The 20,743-nt window shown below is 37.3% G+C and overlaps 1 protein-coding gene across 10 annotated transcripts in view; it reads left to right on the forward strand.

Annotated features, from left to right (window-relative positions):
* Positions 1-20,743, forward strand: part of PTPRM (protein tyrosine phosphatase receptor type M) — a 502,968-nt gene that overhangs the window by 430,189 nt on the left and 52,036 nt on the right. For all 10 annotated transcript variants that reach the window (XM_054814410.1, XM_054814411.1, XM_054814416.1 and 7 more), the window contains 3 exons: positions 9,141-9,228; positions 15,338-15,414; positions 18,230-18,266. In XM_054814410.1, coding sequence (XP_054670385.1) covers positions 9,141-9,228; positions 15,338-15,414; positions 18,230-18,266 — 202 coding nt within the window. The remainder of the gene's footprint in view (positions 1-9,140; positions 9,229-15,337; positions 15,415-18,229; positions 18,267-20,743) is intronic.

A 20,743-nucleotide genomic window follows, 5' to 3' on the forward strand; every position in this document is an offset into this window, starting at 1 on the left:
ATTCTTCTTTTCTTCTTCTCCCTTCTCTATCTCTTTTTCTCTCTGTCTTTATATATATATTTTTTTTTCATTTTCATTTATTTTTTTCTTTTTTTTCCTTTTTTTATCTCTTGTTATATTTTAAATCAGGTGCAAACTTTTCTCTTTAGGAAGAAAAAAATTTGTAGTTCTTGCCTAGTTTTTTCATAGCACATTGTATCTTTATGCTCTGCTTTAATAACATTTCATTAGCTCTTTGAAACCATTCCCTGGGGCAAGCTTTTATTATTTGTGAAGTAAATCAAATATCAAAGTGCTAATCTTTAGGAGGAAAAATGGGCTAGACTCAGAAGAAATATTTAAATCTTCTATTAGTTTTTTGAATTAAAAATTAAAGTGCACAAAAAGATCCAAAATAATATTCTCAAAGCTCTAAGGTACCTAAAAACACATTGTAGAATCCACCTGCCTGCTAACATTCTGAGTTCTACAGAGTAAATCTAGGAGTGATATGCTTCTGAGTTCTAAGTAGTATTGTGGAAGGAATGTTTTGCTTGGCAGAAAGGCACTTAAGAAAGAGTTTCTTGATTAAAAATTGGAAACAAAAAAAAAAAAGAGAAAACTCCACAGTTTTCCAATGTAACCTTGAGTCCTGCTCCTTTTGTGTAAATACCTGTGTCTTGGCAAGTAGGACTTCTCATTAAGAAATAAATAACTGCACCATCTTTCACTCATGTAGTGTGCAATTAATGTGTAATTACATCCTTTGGAACAATGTAGAGAGGAAGCAAGGAGATAGCAGACTTACTGAATAATGAAGCGGATAATTTTGTTCACAAAAGGATGGGTAATGCCTATGTGGTGATCAATGTCCGTCTGTATTTCCCCAGAAGAGGTTTCCTATCAAAGCACAGAAGTAGTTGGTATTCAGTGTAGCCTGTGTTCATGCATGAGTGTTGCTTAAGTTCACTATCTTCTTGAAAATGTACAAGGTATGATAGTTGTGAACAAAACTTTTAATTACATATTGTATTAAAATGAAAGTGGTGGAGGAATAGAGAGATATAAAAAACCCACATGCTGTTCATCAAAACTATTCGTTAAATCCTCCAAAAGGAGGAAATCTGTTTTTATGAGAGGAAATAAGCACTGCTTGAGACCAACTTTAATTTTTTTAACACACAAGTTAAAAATAATATATCTTGCACATTAGTTACAGTGCAAGGGTGCATATTACACCCAGAGGGTCCTTTCTATTAAAAAAAAAGGATCATAAAATCCCATCAACATACTATATTTTTCTGCTGGAGATAAATCAGGAAGATTAATGAGGTTAAGTTATTGCTATCTAATATGCCAGGGAATAAGTTTCTAAATTAGAATTTTAATTGTATGTTCTATTGCAGTCCTCTTACTAATTCACATTTCACCATATTTCTAAAATCTTTCGTTATACAGAAGTCTTAAAGAATTTTAAAGGAATTAAAGTAATGGAGTTTTAAAAACTTAAGTAGATAGAATAGAAGTGGCTCTGAAAGCTTATAGAAACTAGATTATCTATCAAATTTTTAGATCACTCCACAGAATCTATAAAGATTTCTGTTCCTGCTGTTGAATCTTACAAGTGAATGTCAGGTGTGGCAGTGTTAGATACCAAGATAAGAAATTACATCAATAGATCTCATAAATAGGTTGGTTTAAAAATTGTATGGAAAGTAATTCTTTGTTAGTTATTATAGAAGTACTCCATGACACTCTTCTGCAGTATTGTCATAGTTTAAGACCAAATGACAATTGGTCATTGGAGACTAAACGTACTCAGCTACCAAAATATTTCAATCACAGATATATCATAGAATCATAGAATCAGAGAGTGGTTTGGGTTGGAAGGGACCTTAAAGACCATCTAGTTCCAACTCCCCTGCCATGGGCAGGGACACCCTCCACTAGACCACGTTGCCCAAAGCCCCATCCAACCTGGCCTTCAACACTTCCAAGGAGGGGGCATCCACAACTCCCCTGGGCAACCTGTTCCAGTGCCTCACCACTCTAACAGTAAAGAATTTCTTCCTTATATCTAATCTAAACCTACCCTCCTTCAGCTTAAAGCCATTACCCTTGTCCTATCACTCCCTGATAAACAGTCCCTCACCATCTTTCCTGTAGGCCCCTTCAGATACTGGAAGGCTGCTAGAAGGTCTCCCCGGAGCCTTTTCATCTCCAGGCTGAACAACCCCAACTCTCTCAGCCTGTCCTCACAGGAGAGGTGCTCCAGCCCTCTGATCATCTTTGTGGCCCTCCTCTGGACTTGCTCCAAGAGCTCCATGTCCTTCTTATGTTGGGGGCCCTGGAGCTGGATGTAGTACTCCAGGTGGGGTTGGAGAGCAGAGTAGAAGGGGAGAATCACCTCCCTTGATCTGCTGGTCACACCTCTTCTGATGCAGCCCAGGATACGGTTGGCTTTCTGGGCTGCAAGTGCACATTGTTGGCTCATGTTGGCCTTTTCATCAACCAGCACGCCCAAGTCCTTCTCCTCAGGGCTGTTCTCAGTCCATTGAGAGCAATTTTAGAAATTGCACGACTTCCCTGTTCTACAGGAGAGAGGACACGGCCCAGGAGAAAAGTCAGGTGCATCTGCGTGGTGGTTCCAGCCATGTCATTGCTCTCCTGCAATGTCACTCGGGGCCTCCTCCCTTGTCCTCTGGGTCCTCTCCTTGAGCAACCCTGGACACTGTCAGATAGAGGACAGGGTAGAAAAGGATATCTAATTCTTGATTATCTTGTTCAAATGCACTTGGCACCTAAAATCTAGCTTTCACCATGGCTGGCACTCACAACCTGCTGTTTCTGCAAGTGTTCAGCTTCTTCACAACTTCCACGGTGACTGAAAAGTCATTTTCACTTACGTTACTTCTCTATTCTTATAACTGAGCTACTCTTATCCTATAGCGTTAACTAAATTTCATGTGCATTTGCTAACACTGTTGTCAACTAGAGCTAACTCATGCTAACTGCTACAAGTGTCTATGTCATTAAAGATACCAAAGCAGTTCAATCATTTTAATATGTTTTTATTATGCAGCTATAGCTTGACTAGACTGGCCAGCTGTCCAGGGAGTACCAGAGCCTGTGACTTTAAAAGTACAAATGTATTAGAAAATACGCTAATTGAAAGCGTCTTGCACCTGAAAAATGAGCACACCAATACGATGACAGAATTAGTACCAGATTTTGTCTTACCACATGGTTTTAGTAATTTTTTTTTTTAAATCCAAATGATAAGTCATGCTGCAGTTAGTCAGTGGAGGAGATAACGGTTCCTCTTCCATTTCACCATTTAATGTAGGCAGTGACTATGATGTTTAGTGTCCCAAAAGACCAGAAGGACTTCTGCTTTCATACTCTTCTTCTTGTGTGTAATGTAGGCTAACCTAAATGCACCTGAGAAGGAAAAGACTCTTGTTTCCTACCTCTGGCTATGCAAGCCTTTATGAATGGATGTTTCCTTTTTTTCTTAACATCAGTTCAAGGAGACACAACCACATAAAGGAGCATTAGGAACAATATTAGTGAGTTGCTGTATGTCAGACCGTAACTGTGTCTGCTTTAAGACTGATCTCGCACTCAGAAAACCTTATGTAAACTATCATCAGCCTAATTTTTCCAGAAAATTCCAAATGGAACGAGGGAGTTTCAGCAATAACATCAATATATTCTATTTGCAACAGTCTTCATTGGTTTTTTTTTTCTTCCATGTTCAGACCTAGGTTACAGTAACACACTGCTAAGTGCTTTATAACTGCTTAAGGCAGTTTACATTGATTAGATAGATTTTCACATTGGCTCTTGCGACAGACAGTTTTCAAGGGCAGGCATACTAAAATGGTTTTTTAAATTCCATTATTTGAAAACTGGACATAATTCTCAGTGATTGAAGCTGACAGAGAAGAAAAAGCTGGTGGTGAATATATTCTCTAGTGGCACGCTGTCATCCACAGATGCTTTCAGTGACCAAAGCAATGATTGAAGTATGAAGAGCTGCTTGCATACAGTGGGCTGCCATCAGTGAAATCATTTACCACTGCTCACAAACAGTTGGGGTGATCTATTACTTGCAGGTGATGCATTTTCAATGATAAAATCTTTCCTCAAAGTGACTAGAAGATAAAAAATGTTGTTTCATAGCTTGGACCTCTCTGCAGATTTCTTTAACATAACTATCAATGACTCTTCTTTCTTAATTTCTTAGCAATCTAAATACTCAGTTATCAACAAACATTCTGATTGTTTCAATTTTCTGTTGAAAAAAACAGTTAATGTTGTTAAGTAACAAGAACGTCCTCACATGCCAGATATTTTGCAGATTCTAAAACAGAAAAAACAATGAATGACAGATTTACTGTACTCATAAATATTGCACTGTTCATTAAATGAGCCTGAAGGTCCTTGTCCTCCAAACATTTATGGACTTGCTTAAAATAAAATATGTATTTATTAGGGTTTATAAATACAAAGGAGAGTCTAATGCACAGGGATCTTAACTCGGAGTTTAATGGATGCATTTTTTTCCATCTGTAATCTCCACATATAAAGTGGACACAGCAGTAGTAAAGGGTGATATATTTAGGTAAAACTAGTGATGTATCTTCACTATCCAATTCAGGGCATTTTAGGCATCTAATTTAGCGGCAACTCAAAGGACCTATGGTAGAAACGTAAGTTTCTTCTATAGCTAATTGAGTTTAGACAAGGACCTCCATTAGGACCACTGTTAGTTGTCTGGTCTGGTCTAAAGTAGACAGTATGTATAACTCTCTGCATGTAGCTTAAAAACAAATCCAGAGGCATTTATAACTGAATAGGTCAGATAATTCATTTTGCTAAAGCACATCTTAATCTGGTTATCTAGAAATAAGAATGGAAAAATGGATGTTACCAGTGGAGAAACTTAGGATCAATCAGGAAAATCAGACATCATAAAGAGTCATACATTTAAAAACAAATCCACAGATCAAACTTAAGATTGTTACACAGTGAAATACTCATTTCTTTGGACCTATGAATAATATTCTTGCTTCTTAAGCAGGCAGAGCAAGATTTATGATATCCTTAACTTCTCATTTCTTTGCTTGTGAGAGCTTGCATTTTGTAAATGACATTGTAGGAGACTACACTGTTGTCACCTAGCAACTATGAAGTATTTTTTTGAAAAAGTTGCTGCTTGGCTTTGGATTAATAATAAAAATAGTAATTCCACTCAACACTTTACATTTGTAGATGTTAAAATGCTTACAAAGATGCATTATTTTTACTATCCTTAATTGGAAGCATGAAAACGTAGGATGGAACGTGTGTTGCCAAAAATGACAGAGGTACAAATTGCATCCTGAAGATCTCACCCTGTTCTCCACATTCCAGCCTCTTCAAACTGTACTTTTATATAGGTCCCTTCCACTATTTTCTGATCTTATGAATTTTAAATGAGGAAAGGGAATAATTTAAAAAATCTGTATTTGCAATGATTATCTCCCCCTCTCATTTGAGATATTGCAGTTATTTTCTAGTCTGAGGGTCACAGTGAATTAGCCCTTGGCAAATACTTAATTTTTAATGGAAACCACTGCAGCATTGAGTTAAAGCAAGCAAAAGCTTCACATTCATCCTAAGATGATGCTGCTGCTGCAACACTGACCGATTCTCGTGTTGCATCTACAGCAGTTCTGTATAATTCAGGTTTTTTTCAGAAACTGTTTTATCCTGATTATTGAAATATTTTCTAATAACAGGATGACAGTTGACATCGCATACTGAAATGTCTGCTGTAACAACAGCTGGCTTGAAAAGTGTTTCGTCTTTCAAGTAGAACATGGGGGCTGGGCAGCCAAGGTTTGAGTTAAAGAAATACTTACTTTAAATGATTTGAGAAATGCCCTAGCCTCATTTTTGGTTCTCCATTGCCCTTGCCAGACACTTAGTAGAATGAAGCTGTTTGGGGGCATATTTCTTCCTAATAGTCCATATTTTTAAGAAACTTTTAAGGATGAATTAGAACGAATAGCCACTAAGATAATGTGTGGGCTGCTGTGCAGCAGTCTCCCTGGAGAGTGATATGTCAGGAAAGACATTAAAAAAAATTCTGTAATGAAACGTGTATTTCTCACAAGTAAGGCAAGATCTTGACAGATCATCTGTTATGAGGTATCTGCTCTGTTCCTTCCGTGTGGGACAAATGGGATTTCTCCTTATAAATTCATTGTGGATTATCGTTCTGCTGCGGTTTGTGTAATGGCAGCACATGGGGAATTTTGGAAATGACACTCCAGCTGTCTTTTACAATAACTGTTTCTTTTTATGCTTTTGCACTGTAATACCTCTTCCTTCAAATTATCTTTTCTGTACATTTCTAACTGAAATGCCTGTGTGTATCCTAAAATGAATTAAAAGGAAAAATGGATCTACATAAATTACGTCTATTTTCCCTATGTGATGATAGGTTTTATTTCATTCACTAATTTATTGATAAAACCCCAAAGAAAAATATATATCTGGAGTTCTTTTTCTATAATACATTTTTAATAAGGAAAATGAAGTCCATATACAGTAGCTGCAAATGTAAATCTGTCTCCTGGTTTTTGTTATTGTGTGAGGTTTGAGATACATGTATTCTAAAGAACAGAATTATCTATGTTGTAGATATATTATTAGGAGCTATTTTATCTGTAAGGTTCATTAAGCTTATCATTGTTTTCAGAAGTTCCAAACAGGTGTGAGAAATTGAACCCGTGCATTAAGAGATGAGAAGCAGATGAGCTGCCCAAACCAGTACATTGCCTATTGTATATCTTCCCTGAATTCAGTACTGTGCAAATCTTTCCCAGTTGTCTCCAGAGATTTACTTTAATCGATCGGTTTAAAGCAATTTTTTAAAAGTTCATTAGCAGGAAGGGAGAAGCGAGAATTCCCTAGGAGTATATTTGGGTCCTCCATATTTCAAGGTGTAAGCTTGGAAGCTGTATCAGCAGGACTGTCTCTGTAACAGCATGTGTAATGCTTAGTGAATTAAACCCAAACCCACTTGCTGGGTAATATCTTATGAATCAATTCTGTGAACTAGTCTCTAGCAGAAGGACTGTAAGAAAACTAGAATTCTCTGTAGTCTATCTAGCTGACTGAAATGCAAAATCCTGGGGAAGATAATGGGTCAAGTTTTAGATCGGATGAAGGATTAGTTAGTTTGTTCTGCTTTTGGAGCTTTGTTGCTGAACATTTCCATCTCTGTTTTGCTTTTAACTGTGTTTAATTGTTCATCATCCAGTGATGATCCACTTCTTACTGAGAGTACGTGGGAACTTTGCAAGATATTGAGACATAGGTCTTTGCCCGTGGAGAGTAATTCCTTATGCAGTTCCATCTGGCTTATTATAAAAGTACTTTCCATCCAGTTGAGAGAGCTCTGGAGTGGGAGGGCTTGCTTGCTTTAGACATCGTTGGCAGATACATAATCAGATAATGATTGGCACCTTTTTGGCAAACGGCCACAAAGCTGTAAATCATCTTAGGATTTGCAGGGTTCCGCTTCTTTATCCTGGCAGGAATCTACATTTCTCAGAGCTGTACCCAATGATGGTACCCCATGATTAAGGAGAAACTTATTTATATTAGTGGGTTTTAATCATTTCAATTTGCAAACCTTTAAACATTTTCTAAGGAAGTGTGGAGAGATGAAGGACAAACAAATTGAAGCCTTTCGGCGAGGCTTCTGTTTTTCTTAAGTTATTATTTACAAACTTTTTAGAAGAAATCCATGGATTCCCAGGAGTTTCCATATCATAGGTTGGAAAACAGCACTCTAGTGAACTTATGAAAAGCTTGTTTTAGACACTGCATGCCCCTGTGTTCCATTGACTTCAGCAAGAGATCAAGGGTTTATTTTGACTTTTATGCTCTTTACTGATGGAAATCATTGAGATTTGAACATCTCAACTATGAGGGCAAAAGACACTAATGATAGTCCGTCTAATGGGCATTATCTATTTTAAACCACTCAGAATGTGTTGAGGTCTTGCAAGAGACACAAACTTCCTGAGGTTTTCCCTGCTTAGTTTGGGATGTAGCCATTTTTGGCTTCTGTTGCCAGAAGAGTAAGTCATGTGTGTCTACATCCCTCTTGAATCAAGAGATTTAACCTACTGATCATTCTAGTAAAAAGACCAAAACATCAGTTAAGACTGGCCACTGTCCTAGTAGAATTCCACTGGGGTTTATGGCAACTAAATATTTTTAACGCAAGATTAATATTTCAATATGATAAAATTCATCGACATTATATGGCTTACAGATATAGTGTATAAATTAAGAAATTGTGCAAATGCTCTTTTAGACCACAGAACGCACAGGACAGATAGGACCTAACAACTTGCTTACTGCCTTTTTGACAGCGTATGTGTTTTATTAATGTAAAAATATATTTTAACACCTTCAACTTTCTTATTTACAATAAATTTATTAAGTACAGCACAGAGCCTGGGTGAATATTAGATTATATCTTTCACAAAATCACTTTTTTTTCCCCTCTGACAAAATAATCATCTTGGTCCTATCCTAAATTGTGTTTAGAAAAAGATGCATGCTAGTTGAATCCAAATTCTTTTAAATGCCTATATGTTTAGATCCAGGAGGTCGTCTGCTGAGAAGTAACTGAAGCTTGTGGATATGTCAAAAATAAAACGTGTTAGTACAGTGTGTAATTGTGTTCTCAAATACTGGAGCAACTCCAACATTGATGATGAAGCTCCTTCAGCTTCATGTGTGTGTATGAGAACTATGCAGAGAATCTCGATAGCACAAATGAAAGACTCTTAGTGTTGCAAGCATGCAGCTTTGGAAAGGTTTAGTAGCACTTCACATGCAAATAATTCTTCTTGGTATTACACAAATAATCTTGTGTCAAATTTTAGATAACATCTGGAGCTATGCATAAATACCATTTAAAAAGGAGACTCATATTTTTGCTCAATAAAAGAATTGGTTAAATGACACTTTAACAACAATACCTGCAAGTACTGTTTGCCTTTCTCTTTGGTTATCTGTAAGGTAATTGTTGCTGCAAAGGTAATTGTTGCTGCATGCTTTTCTTAATGTCACTTTCTTTCCTTTTTTAGAGTTTCTTTGAAGGACAGTCTGCACCATGGGATTCGGCTAAGAAAGATGAGAACAGAATGAAAAATAGATACGGGAATATCATTGCATGTAAGTGTTGACAACGTAATTGTGCACTGTGTTAACTTCCCTTCAGAATTGGATAAGAATGACCACCAGCCTCATGCTCACATCAGGCTTATATTCCTCTTCTCTAATTAAGAAGATAAAAGTGAGGGAAGATGTTACTTTTTTTTTTTTTTTTGAGAAAACTGTCAGACTTAATGCATTTCTCAACTAGCCTTTGTATACCTTCCATCCTGTGATCAACGTCTGGCTAATGGAGGATGACACCTTTAACCAATACTTAGTTCTTAACAGCTCCCAAACTGCTCCTGGCAGCTTAGTGAGAGAGTTCCCATGATCACATCAGTACCTTGATATTGGGTTCTGGATACTGTAGGAGTGGACAATACTGCTGCTTAAATATTCCATAATAACAGTGACAGCTATCCTGACTTACCCTCTTAATGCTAGACAGACCGTAAGGAAAAAACCAGAATCTGTATGTTTTACTTAAAAATGCCAAGCTTGATAAAGATTAGATGTACTAATAATATAATAACTTGAGGAGATGATAGCATGCTTTGGTGAATGACCCCTAAATCTGGCATTATGAGATTGCAAAATGTGGCGGCAAGAGATGCTGCACATGAACATGGGGGCAGGAAATATATCAAGTTCAGTAAAATTATATTATTATTTGCACACTGATGTTGTTGCACTTAAAGGGCAAGTTCCCAGTGTGTATGTAGGTGATGATCCCTTCCCTGATTGTTCCTTCCCAATCTAAGTTCAAGATATGAATGATATGTGTTTCTCCCAGACAAATAACCATGAAGCAGGTATAAGCAGAGAAATAAGCAGCAGTCACAGCATGTCAGAAGTTTTGTAAGCATGAAAATGAACGATGGCCTTTAAGAGGGGATCATTTAATGGTACTGCTGGAGTTTATAAATCACAGATAACCCTAGGTACAGGGCACAGCATAGAAGAATAAACAGTGCTGATTGTCTGAACATTCGGAAGACCTGCGGAAGGGGTACGTCGTGCGTATTTACACTGCCTAACTTCAGCACCTTGTCTACCTGCTTGTCTGGGCACAGATCTACCTAGGTTTCCTTATCAGTGAACCACATGGACTTGACAGAGAGAAGGACAGCTCTTCTAGGGAAATGCTTTAGAAATAGAACCCATTTCAATACTTCTGAATCCCCACCTCAGGAGGTCCTCTCTGCTGTGCTTGTATGATGAGTCTAGAGAGACCAACTTCTAACTTAGTGACCTACAGTAGGAAGTATGAATAGGCCCTTGTATCACTGTGGCCCAGCTGGGCTGAGACAGTCTACAAAGAGAAAACAGCTCTGTAACTTGCTGCAGAAGGAGAAGGAGAGCCCACAGGAAATGCTTGTGGAGGCAGGGGCAAGTTAAGCAAGAGATGCTGTCTGCCACATCATTTTGAATGGACATGATAGTATTGCTGTGTAGTTTGGGTGTATACTGTGCTACTTACTTACTGAAAAAGGAAATTAAATCTTCTGGGAAAATGCGAATATCGTGATGGGCTGGAGCATATGCAAAAGAAGATAAGTCAGCTAGATGTGGTTTTGCTTGTTTCCCTCCAAGCAATCTTTAATGTGTAACATACTTGTTATTTTGTGAGGATGGAGGAATACATTAGATGACTAATATCATTTAAGTAAAAATACTGAAGGCATAAATAAGAATGCCAAAAAGTTTTATGTTTATCCTTCCTTTATGAAATTTCATTTCCAATCCAAGCCTATGACAATAGATCTTCTCTTTTCATCAGGTTTAGTGTTGTCAGTCCCCTCTTTAATGTCATGTTAGGCACCGCCTTACACTTTGACGCCCTTTAGTTGAAGAAAACAGAAGACTACTAGTGCCATATGTCTGAGGTAATGAAGTGATGAGTAGCCAAGGGAAAACAAGTAAAAGATATTAGATACACAAATCAATGGCAATTACAAGTGATACTGAAGGCTTTCTGAGAGGGCAAATATAACTCAGATCATTTAGATCTCAATTTACTTTTAATGTCCTCAGTATTTAGCAAAGGGAAAGAGTTGGATGGAGTTGTTATCAATAACGCTTCCTATTTATGTGGCTGTGAAAACACAGATAACACAAGTTAAAATTAAAATCCATTAGAGTTAAAGGCAGTATCTTAAAAGAGAGGCTGAAACTGCCCACAGTTTGTCGTCTGTTAAATACATGTATGCAAATGGGGTAGTTAGCTGTTTAATTATTTGATGTGTTTTTCTGCTGGATAAATGATCCCTTGTCTCAGAGTCTGAGAGTACAATTTTAGCAGTCTACTTTTGAAACTTTTCCCCAAATAGTTGTATAAAGTATTTGCTTTAGCTGAAAAGCATATTACTAAATTGCCCTTTTATGCTATGTTTAAAGACTTAAAAATACGATGGTTCAGATGCCACTGACTATGGGCACATGATTATAATGAAAAGTATATTTTTTCTGTAAAGCATCTAATGTAGTTTTTTTCCATCCATTTATCCTCTTTGTTTAAATTTTCCCCAAGATACTACTGTTACATTATTGCTTGTAGTCATTATTGTTCTCTGAGGGAACTAAAACAATAGCACCAAGCGGCCAGCATTGCAGGAGCTTGTCAAAATGGCAATATGCTTTACATTACCCAAGTGATGTGCGTTTAATTGGCTACAAGCGTGCCCTACCCACTGTATGAAAGTGGCTACAACATCAGCAAGCTGACTCTTGATCACAGCCCAGTCACTCACAGGAAACATGCTCCTTCTTCACTGAACACAAAAAGCTTTTTTGTGTTTTCTCATTAGGAACTAACACCTACATGAATCTGCTAAATGAATCTCTTTTCACCTAAGAAAAGATCCTTTTCTGCCTTAATTGCATAGGGTTATGCATGGATTTTGGTAAAATCTATGGGTTTTTCCTCAGGAGAGATCTTGAGGTCACTTCAGAATGGGAGGGGTTCTGTGTTTATTTTTACCTAACTCAATATTGACTAAATGAGAGGAGAATATTGATCTCAGCTTTTAAAAGCAGCTAAAGATTTTAGGTGAGACATTTATAAAAGGCTTGAGCTGCAAAGAATCGGCAAGGCACGTCCCAAGAAAGGGTCATTGGCTAGGCATGCTAATCAACCAGCTACTCAAGGGGCTTGTTAGAGATCACAGTCTGCAGGCTGGCGTATACATGTTGTAGGTAACGTGAGGGAAGCAAGAATAAAATGCTCATATTCATTATCTATTACCATTTTCTACAAAGACAAATGGATTCTAACATAACTCATTTTGAAAGCTTAAGTGATCAGTGCAAAGTTAAATTTGATCTCCTAATAGAGGGGTATCGAAATAACAATGAGCTGGAAAAGAGAGTATTTAAAAGCTACAAAAATTGTCAAGAGCAGCTGAATTATAAAGGAAAAAATTACCCTAAAAATCTAGATAGTTTATCTAGAGGCTATTTAAGAATCAGCATACATATTGGAACAATATATACCTCGTGTGCCTCTTAGGTTTAAATCTACTTGACATAAGCGCAGGCATAGATACAGTAACATTTCTTTTTGTTGACTAAAGAATTTTTTCAAATTAAGAGGTGTTGCCATGCAGCAAAGGGTTAACTAGAGTTTTCAAATCAATAAAAAAAGGAAGTCACTCCAGCTCCACTGCAAATGAATGGGTATTGAACAGTCCATTACCTCCAGAATTCCCAGAAACTTAGCTGAGAATGCAGTACTAGAAAGGATGCATGTGAGGAGAAAACAGGGCAAAAAGTTGATATGAAGATATATTTATGCAGTAACTTATCTAGTTTTGCCCAAGCCAAAGCAAAAAATTATTGCAAGGAAAGAATGGAGGAAAATAAGAAAATAAAATAACAGGAAAAGTAAAGAAAAGATACCACTGCATATTATTCAATTGTATAAATCGTTCTAAAAGAAATAACAGGAAGTTATATTTTTAAGATGTTACTTAATGGGAAATTTAAGCTTGGTTTGCCCAATATGGAACTCATTAGTGTGCAAGTCGTCAAAGACAGGATTCAGTTGCCTAAACGTAGGCATGTAGTACCATTTTAGGTGACCTAGGACATCTGTGCAGGACCAACAAATGTGACACACTAAACGAGAGATTTGTGTTATTCTGTAGTGGCAGGTAAAAGCGAGGCAGAATATCCCGGGGTATATAAAGTGGCATGAGATGCTTGTGCTTAGACAACTGAATTCTGCCCTAAGTAATTCAAGAAATGTAAAAGCGGAGATCTTTACTAGCCCGAGTTGTCCTGGTGAGAACGCTTTTAAGGCAATGATGCAGGAAATAATGAAAATGTGGATGAAGACATACCATGAGTCCAAGCAAGCTTGACTTCCGAAGTCTGCTGAGCTCAGCAGAAGTTGGATCAGGCCCCAAAACTTTAAAAGCAACAACCATGTCTGGAGCTTAGAAAGTTCCTAATGTAGTATCTTTCTTAAGTAAGATGGATTTTTTAGGATTAAGAGCCTGTGAGCCAAACCTCTGTTCTGAAGAAACTAATAAATAGTTTCATTAAGCAGAGAATAGCACAGCACTTGGTTGAGCATAGCTTGGTAGGGTCAGACCAGTATGAGTTATGTAATGGAGAGTCACATCGCTATAATTTTTTAGAAAAGCAAATCAAGAGACTGAAAAGGCTGACCTTATTAACATAGTCGATTTAAATATTCCAACATATTTGGAAAAACTCATTCCTGAAGACTATTGGGTGAAATAATCACAAGAAAATAGCAGAATAAGAGCTGTGTGGAACCTAGACCTGGAATTTTAATTCATTCTGATTTACTATATTTCGTTTACAACTGTGCCCTTTCTCTCCCAGGGGAATCCCAGGGAAACAAATGAGGCTCTGAGATTTGTAGTCCCTGTGACTTGAAGCTTAAAAGAAGATGAAATAAAGAATTGGCCTCTTTCTTTCCTACTCAGCCATTTGAAAACCTCTTGACTTGTAATTCTAAAACAATGCTATTTTAATCACTTGCCTTCTCCTTCCTCCCCAATAATGTGGGCAAGTATTATGCTACTTATAATGAAGTTAGGTTTTTAAGCCACTTCATGTTCTTTCATTCATTTGCTATCTCTTAGGATTTTTAAAGTTGAAAAAAGTAGCTATTCGGAACATGGGTGGCAAGTTTCATTTACAACAAAATGACAGTCATGAAGGTCTGTCATTAGCTTCAAGTAATTAGCTCAACTATCAAGCAGCATTCAAAAACAATAATACACAGGTATCTAATTAGCAAGAGTAACTTGTAAACAAAGCAGCAGTAAAGTGGCTATTTTATTTACCATCTCTCCATCCTTGAGATCATACCCTCAAATTGTTTTATCAACAACTTGTGCAGCATTCTGGAAAAGCCATTGTGTTTGGTTGCTTTTGAACCAAGAGAATCCAGAGGAGCATATGAAGTCTCAGAGAAGAAAAAGCCCCCTGCCAGCATACAGATATTGTTTTGGGGGGAGGTTCTAGCCTCTAGCACTTTTTAATCACTGCTGTGGTATCATAAAGAAAATGAGGCAGGTGACAAGAAACAAATTCATGCCATGGTGTTTTGGATTGGAATTTGGAAAATAGAGTTGGAAGTGTTTGCACATTCCTGGATAGATATAGATGGCCACAGTGCAGCAAAATTCAGTGACAAAGCCATTAACTGACTGCTTTGGTTTTGTTATTACTTTGTTTTGCTTTCTCCCTTCCTTGAGAAGCTGTGAGGTGTATGTCTTGTAGCATGACTTCAGCTTATTTTGACTACTGGCGGAGGCATTTCCAAATGACTAAACCTTTGAAAACTTAATGTTGTTTATTTTATTGACAAAAGGAGAGGGGGGTGTCAAGGCAAAAAAACCCATAATTGCAGTGGATTTCACATTAGAAATATTTAAGACATTCAGAATGAAAACCAGAGGGGGTTTGGAAAGCCTTATGAATGACTGAAATGAGGATTAAATGTAGATACAGTATTTTCATGGACAACAACACAAGCATGAACTGGCAAATACTGAGGTTTTAGTTTGACTTTAAAGTAGTATTTTGATGAAGGCTTTGTTACTGAATGTGACTTTAATTACTTTTTTCCTCTCCATTGTTCCCGTTTCAGATGATCATTCTCGAGTGAGATTGCAGCCCATTGAAGGAGAAACAAGTTCCGATTACATCAATGGAAATTATATTGATGTGCGTATACTGATGTAGTCAACAAACTTAACATTGTGTTCAGTCAAAGAGGCAGCTCTTATTGTTCGCATGTTATTCATAATTTGTAATAGATATCACAGCTAATATCAGCTGCTAAACATTGTTGGAAAGTACTATCTTTGGAAGCGAGATGTACACTAGAGGGAAAAAAAAAAAAGCCTCAAAGGTTTTGTCAATAAGCAAATGAAAGGAGCCGTTTCCTCAAACTGCCACTAGACTGAAACCTTGCCAGCAACACTGTATGGCTACTTTGCCTGCTGGTGCTTATATAGGCTAACAAAATGTTATTTTCACTTTCTGTCAACAGCTTGGCATCATTCCACATTTAAAAGAAAGCTGTTTGCATATTAATGTGACAAAACTCTGTAATGCCTAATGCAGAGATTTGCAATCTCTTGTCATCTCTGCACTTTTAAGTCGCCTTCAAAGTATATTCTGCAGCTGTTAACCAGTACTTCTAATGCAAGCAAGACATTTCATTAAATATGTAGGCTGTTTAATTATTGAAGGTGGCTTCTTTGTTCATTCTGCATCATGTTAACTTAATGTTTTACATTAGAATAAATTCTTTAAGAGACAAGGTGTTTTGGGTTGAAAGAATGAACTCAAAAGTAGAATTGAAAATCATTAGACAGTCAATACTATCTAGAGCCAGAAATCTATGGATAGCAAAGATAATAATTTTATTATTTACATGAAGTGCTAGATGTTAGACTAAGTAAAACAAGTGTTGCTTCATAGGAAACTGTCTCTGCTACAGATTTCTTGTTCAGCAGCGGCATCTTTGAAAAACGGTGTCACAGTTTGCAGTTCAAATTTTATCACTAATATGAAACAGGAATGTAACAGATGTTTTTCTAAGAGTATGAAGCAGCTAGAGCGATACAAGAAAAGCAGGTACTTCAGTTGTAGCAATCTGAAGTCTGAAGTTGTAACTTTCTGAAGATACCTCCTTCTATTGTTGTTTATTAGCATGTTCAAGAACCATTAAGTTAAGCTCAGATTTCTGTTCAGTCCCTTGCTGTTTGAAAGAATAGCACAGTCACCAAGAGGTAAAGGTACATATGGAAATATATTTACTTAGATGTCTCACTAAACTCTGAAGGGAGTAATCTGTCAAGAAAGGAAAGAGTTGGGGACCTAGATTTGCATTCACTGTCTCACTTTCTCCAACATTCAGGATTGTTCTCATTTTAGACTACTAGTATGTTCTTGTGGTGGATTTAGAGATGACTCTAAATATTAAAAGCCTCTTGTGAGGAATAAGGATTTGGACCATACAGTCTCATTTAAAATGCTGATAAGATAGCTGCATAGCAACCTTTTTTGCTTATGGAAGTGCAAGAGGATGGAGAGAATGTGGCTTTAAAAGAAGCAGTGGGTGAGAAACAATGGGTGAGAGAAAAAATTCTCTCCCTCATGATGCAGACATCTTCCAAAGACAACTCTACCACAAAACACAGCATTTTTTGTTTACAATCTCGTTAGGCAGGTTTCCATTAGAAATGCTTGGTTTTCTACTACAGAAGCAGCTGTAATTTTACTCTTGCATGCGATTATTAGTACAGTTATCGTGTTGTCAGAATAAACATGTTAATAAGGGAACGGCACCGTCACAGACACTATGAAATTTTCTTGGATAAAAGAGAGAGAGGCAATGGTTATGCTGTATTTTTTTCCCATGCGTTTTTTCACTGGGAAACAGAATCATTTGATCCCAGCCACTGGGGATATTACATAACACACAGCAGAAAAACAGCAACTCCATAGCTATCTGAACAAACCTCAGTTCATAGACTTCCAGATTTTACTTCAATGGCATGTAAAGGAATCAATTCTGTAATTCATGCTATTCTTTCTGTAATATTCAAGGTATCTTCAATTGGTTTGAGTCTTTCCCATCTTGCATCACTACCATGCCCCTTGTTCTTCTACAAAGAAATTGTAGTGGCATGCAAGCTGCAGCTTTAAGTTCTTCCTGTAGATGACTGAAAACGCATCATAACCATTATTAAAAGATCAACACTGGTATAACTGAATTTATCAACATACTAGTGCTTGATCTAAATCCTTGGTGACACTCCCATCACATCAGAAACTCAAATACTATAAAAACAGTATTATTCCCTGTTGGCAACCTATTCAATGTTGCAAAGAATCCATAGAGTATTAGTCTTTATTGCACAGGCAGCTTGTGATTAAGTTGCTCTTGTCATCAGAGAAACATAGAATTGTTTTGTGTTCTTCCTATTTAGATGTGAACAAGTGTATTCATACAAACCATTTAGTCAAAGAATTTACTCTCCTTTTTACTGTTCAGAAATAAAACCTAAACAAATCGCAGTGGACAGAGTGAACATCCCCCCACCCTTCCCCAGGCTGAATGCAAATCTGGCATTCTTTAGCTGTTAAAAAAGGGATAGGCTTTGCACTCAATAGCAATAGCTTGGAGGTACATCTCAGCCTCCATGAGCATCTGATGCCATTAGCTGCAAGCGCTAGAGAGGATTTCATGCTGTTCATTTTCAGCAGAGCCAACAAGGGACTGAAAGAACATATTACCTCTGTCCCCTAATGTACAAGGCTGCAACTTAAGTATCTTGCAGAAAACACATTTGCTTCTTGTTCCCCTTCTCCCTTGCCCTTCCCCCACTGGAAAGAACTTTTGCATCCAATACGTTATCTGTACTGTTGTGATTTGTACTGAATACTACTCTAAATGAGGTTTCACTAATAGCAACATTGTCCAGGTGCATATTGCTTATTTTTTATTTTGTTTTTCAATTTGTTTTAGGGTTACCATAGACCAAATCACTACATTGCTACACAAGGTAAGTTTATCACCCTTTCTTTTTGGTTATGTGAGGCTAAGAGGTTTTGGTATGTGGATTACAGTTTATACTCTCTAATACGCATTCTTGCCACAGTCAGTATCCAGGACAGAGTACGCTCAATCACTTCAGTAGAAGTGAGTGCATTTGAATTATTATCTAATTTTCAGGTATGTCACGTAAGCAGTCCTTTACCTTTCTGTTCAAATAGGTTTTGAGTAGAAAAGCAAATTTTTGGCAGAAGTCACTCAACATGTTGTTACCCATGAAAAGCAAAATAAGTCATGGTAGAAATATTCAGTAAACTTTTTGGAGAGACAGCAGAGTCATGAAAATGTATGTTCTCTTAATTGTTCAATGATAACTAGGTGTAAGGTCCTTAAAATACAAAACACTTAAGTTAGCAAATTTTAGTAGAGGACCCAACGACATATTACACTTGCAGGGGGATTCTTCAAAGGGATCTAGAAAGAGAATTTTACAGGCCATCATTTAAAAGCTTACTTGTGAACAAGAACCTATTCCTTTGTCAAAACGCAAATTAATTTTCAATTTGTACTTGTCTTCAAAGACATAATTTGCCCATTCTGATGCAGTTCTTACTTATTTTTTGGTCAAGTTCAGAGCTGGAACAGGTGGGAAAGATGAGTCTTCTGTGACTGCTTAATCATAATATTGAACAATATGCCAATCTCCTGCCTATGTTTGGATAGCATACATGTGAAAATTTGATAGTTCCTCCACCGCTTGGAGGGAATCTTCTCTGTAATGGGCATTCTGTGACAGAGCTTCCTGCATTTGCCCATGGATCTGAAGAAGTTGACCTATACCCACGTACGTTATTTCAACACATGCCCAACCTTTTAAGAGAGCCAGCTGGAGTACTAAGTATAATATACTCAGAATAATCTTACCATGTGCTGGATTTAGAGGCGATGTATACTTTTTTAATGAATTTTTATCAAAGCAGAGAAAAAGTTGGCCGTATCAAATAAGAGGTCTTACTGCAATTTCAATTTTCCCTTACGTAACCCAGAGTCTGCAGTTTCCAGTCTCCACTTCTACCAGTGGTAGCTTTTGTATCTCTGCCTTTCTGTACTTCGGCTCTCCACAGTCCCAAGTGAGGTGCTACTTTGTGTTAGATGACAGTGGGGCAGGACGCAGATCTTATTTCTAGAACTGCCTCACTACTGTCAGTATTACACTTTTAGACCAGAATTAGAGTTTGTGATCTTGGAATACAAGCCATTTAAATGTGCTTCTTCTTCCACTTCTGCTACCTACCCACCACATCCCTCAGTCCACAGGCTTTCTACAGATGAGCCAGATAGGAAAACTAGGACAAAAATGCAGCATTCGGTTAATTTGCTTTGAGCTTTTACACCCTTCTCTTCTGAGAAGAAATGGATTGTTCCATTTAACCTTTAGATGATGATGCTATTGTTTTTCACCTTTAATTGAATCCTAAAATGAAAGATATGCAGTTGGCATTTTACTTGCAGTTTTTAATACAGTTGTTTTCATCAGGAGGTTCACCAGATCTCCCTGACAGCTTTCTGATAGACATATGAGATCCCTGTCTGAAACAAGTTTAAATGCAGCTTTATCACTCATCGTAATACTTGAATAGCAAATATCAAGCTTGAGGTTTTTGTACTTTTGGCTTTTAAAGCCCAGTAAGTAATACTGTATGAATAATGTACTGAAAGTCTATATACCAGATCCACCAGCAAGTCCCAACAGTTTCTTTGCCACACTTTTTTCCTGATATGGTGTCAAGAAGTACCTAGTCAAGAAGGAGAATAAGAGGAGTAGAAAGAAGTCTTCTTCCAAGATGTAAAGGATATATGAGTGTTTCAGCTGTGATTCTTTGGGGCAGGTCCCATCAGTTTCATCTGTGTAGTTGCAGCTGAGTGCACACAGGGATGCCTGACCCCTCCCACAGTGCAGTGAGTGAGAAACTGACTCCCTGAAGGATACAAAATTCATTTTTAAATGGGCATAAAATTTACAGCAAATTCAAAGTCACCTACCTGTGAGGGTTTTGGCAGATTACATCTTTAACATCTTATTTTTTAAGGCCAGTTGGGAAGCAGATTTGTATCTCCATTTTGGAGGAATGAAGAGCACTGCTCTTAAGAGGTTTATGTATTCTCTCTGGCTCTGTCCCTGGCCTGATGAAGAATCATGAGAATTTTTTTTTTTCCTTCCTCTGTCTCAGCTTTCCCATCTGCAGAATCGGGTTAAAAATACTCATCTGCTTTTTATAGTTCTCTGCAATGTCCTGATAGATGCAGCTGTGTAAAGGCTAGTTAGTGTTATTCTCCAATATCCCAGCTTCCTGACAAAGCCTTTGCACAACAGTAACACTTCCAGTAAGATGCAATCTCTGTGTTTTGCAGAGGTGATAAGGTAACTGGGATTAATCTCTCAAACTCTTTTAAGGCTCTATATTAACTACGAAAGGAAAGGTGTCC

The sequence above is a fragment of the Grus americana genome, chromosome 2 (genome assembly GCF_028858705.1).
Source record: "Grus americana isolate bGruAme1 chromosome 2, bGruAme1.mat, whole genome shotgun sequence".
NCBI classification, from domain to species: Eukaryota; Metazoa; Chordata; class Aves; order Gruiformes; family Gruidae; genus Grus; species Grus americana.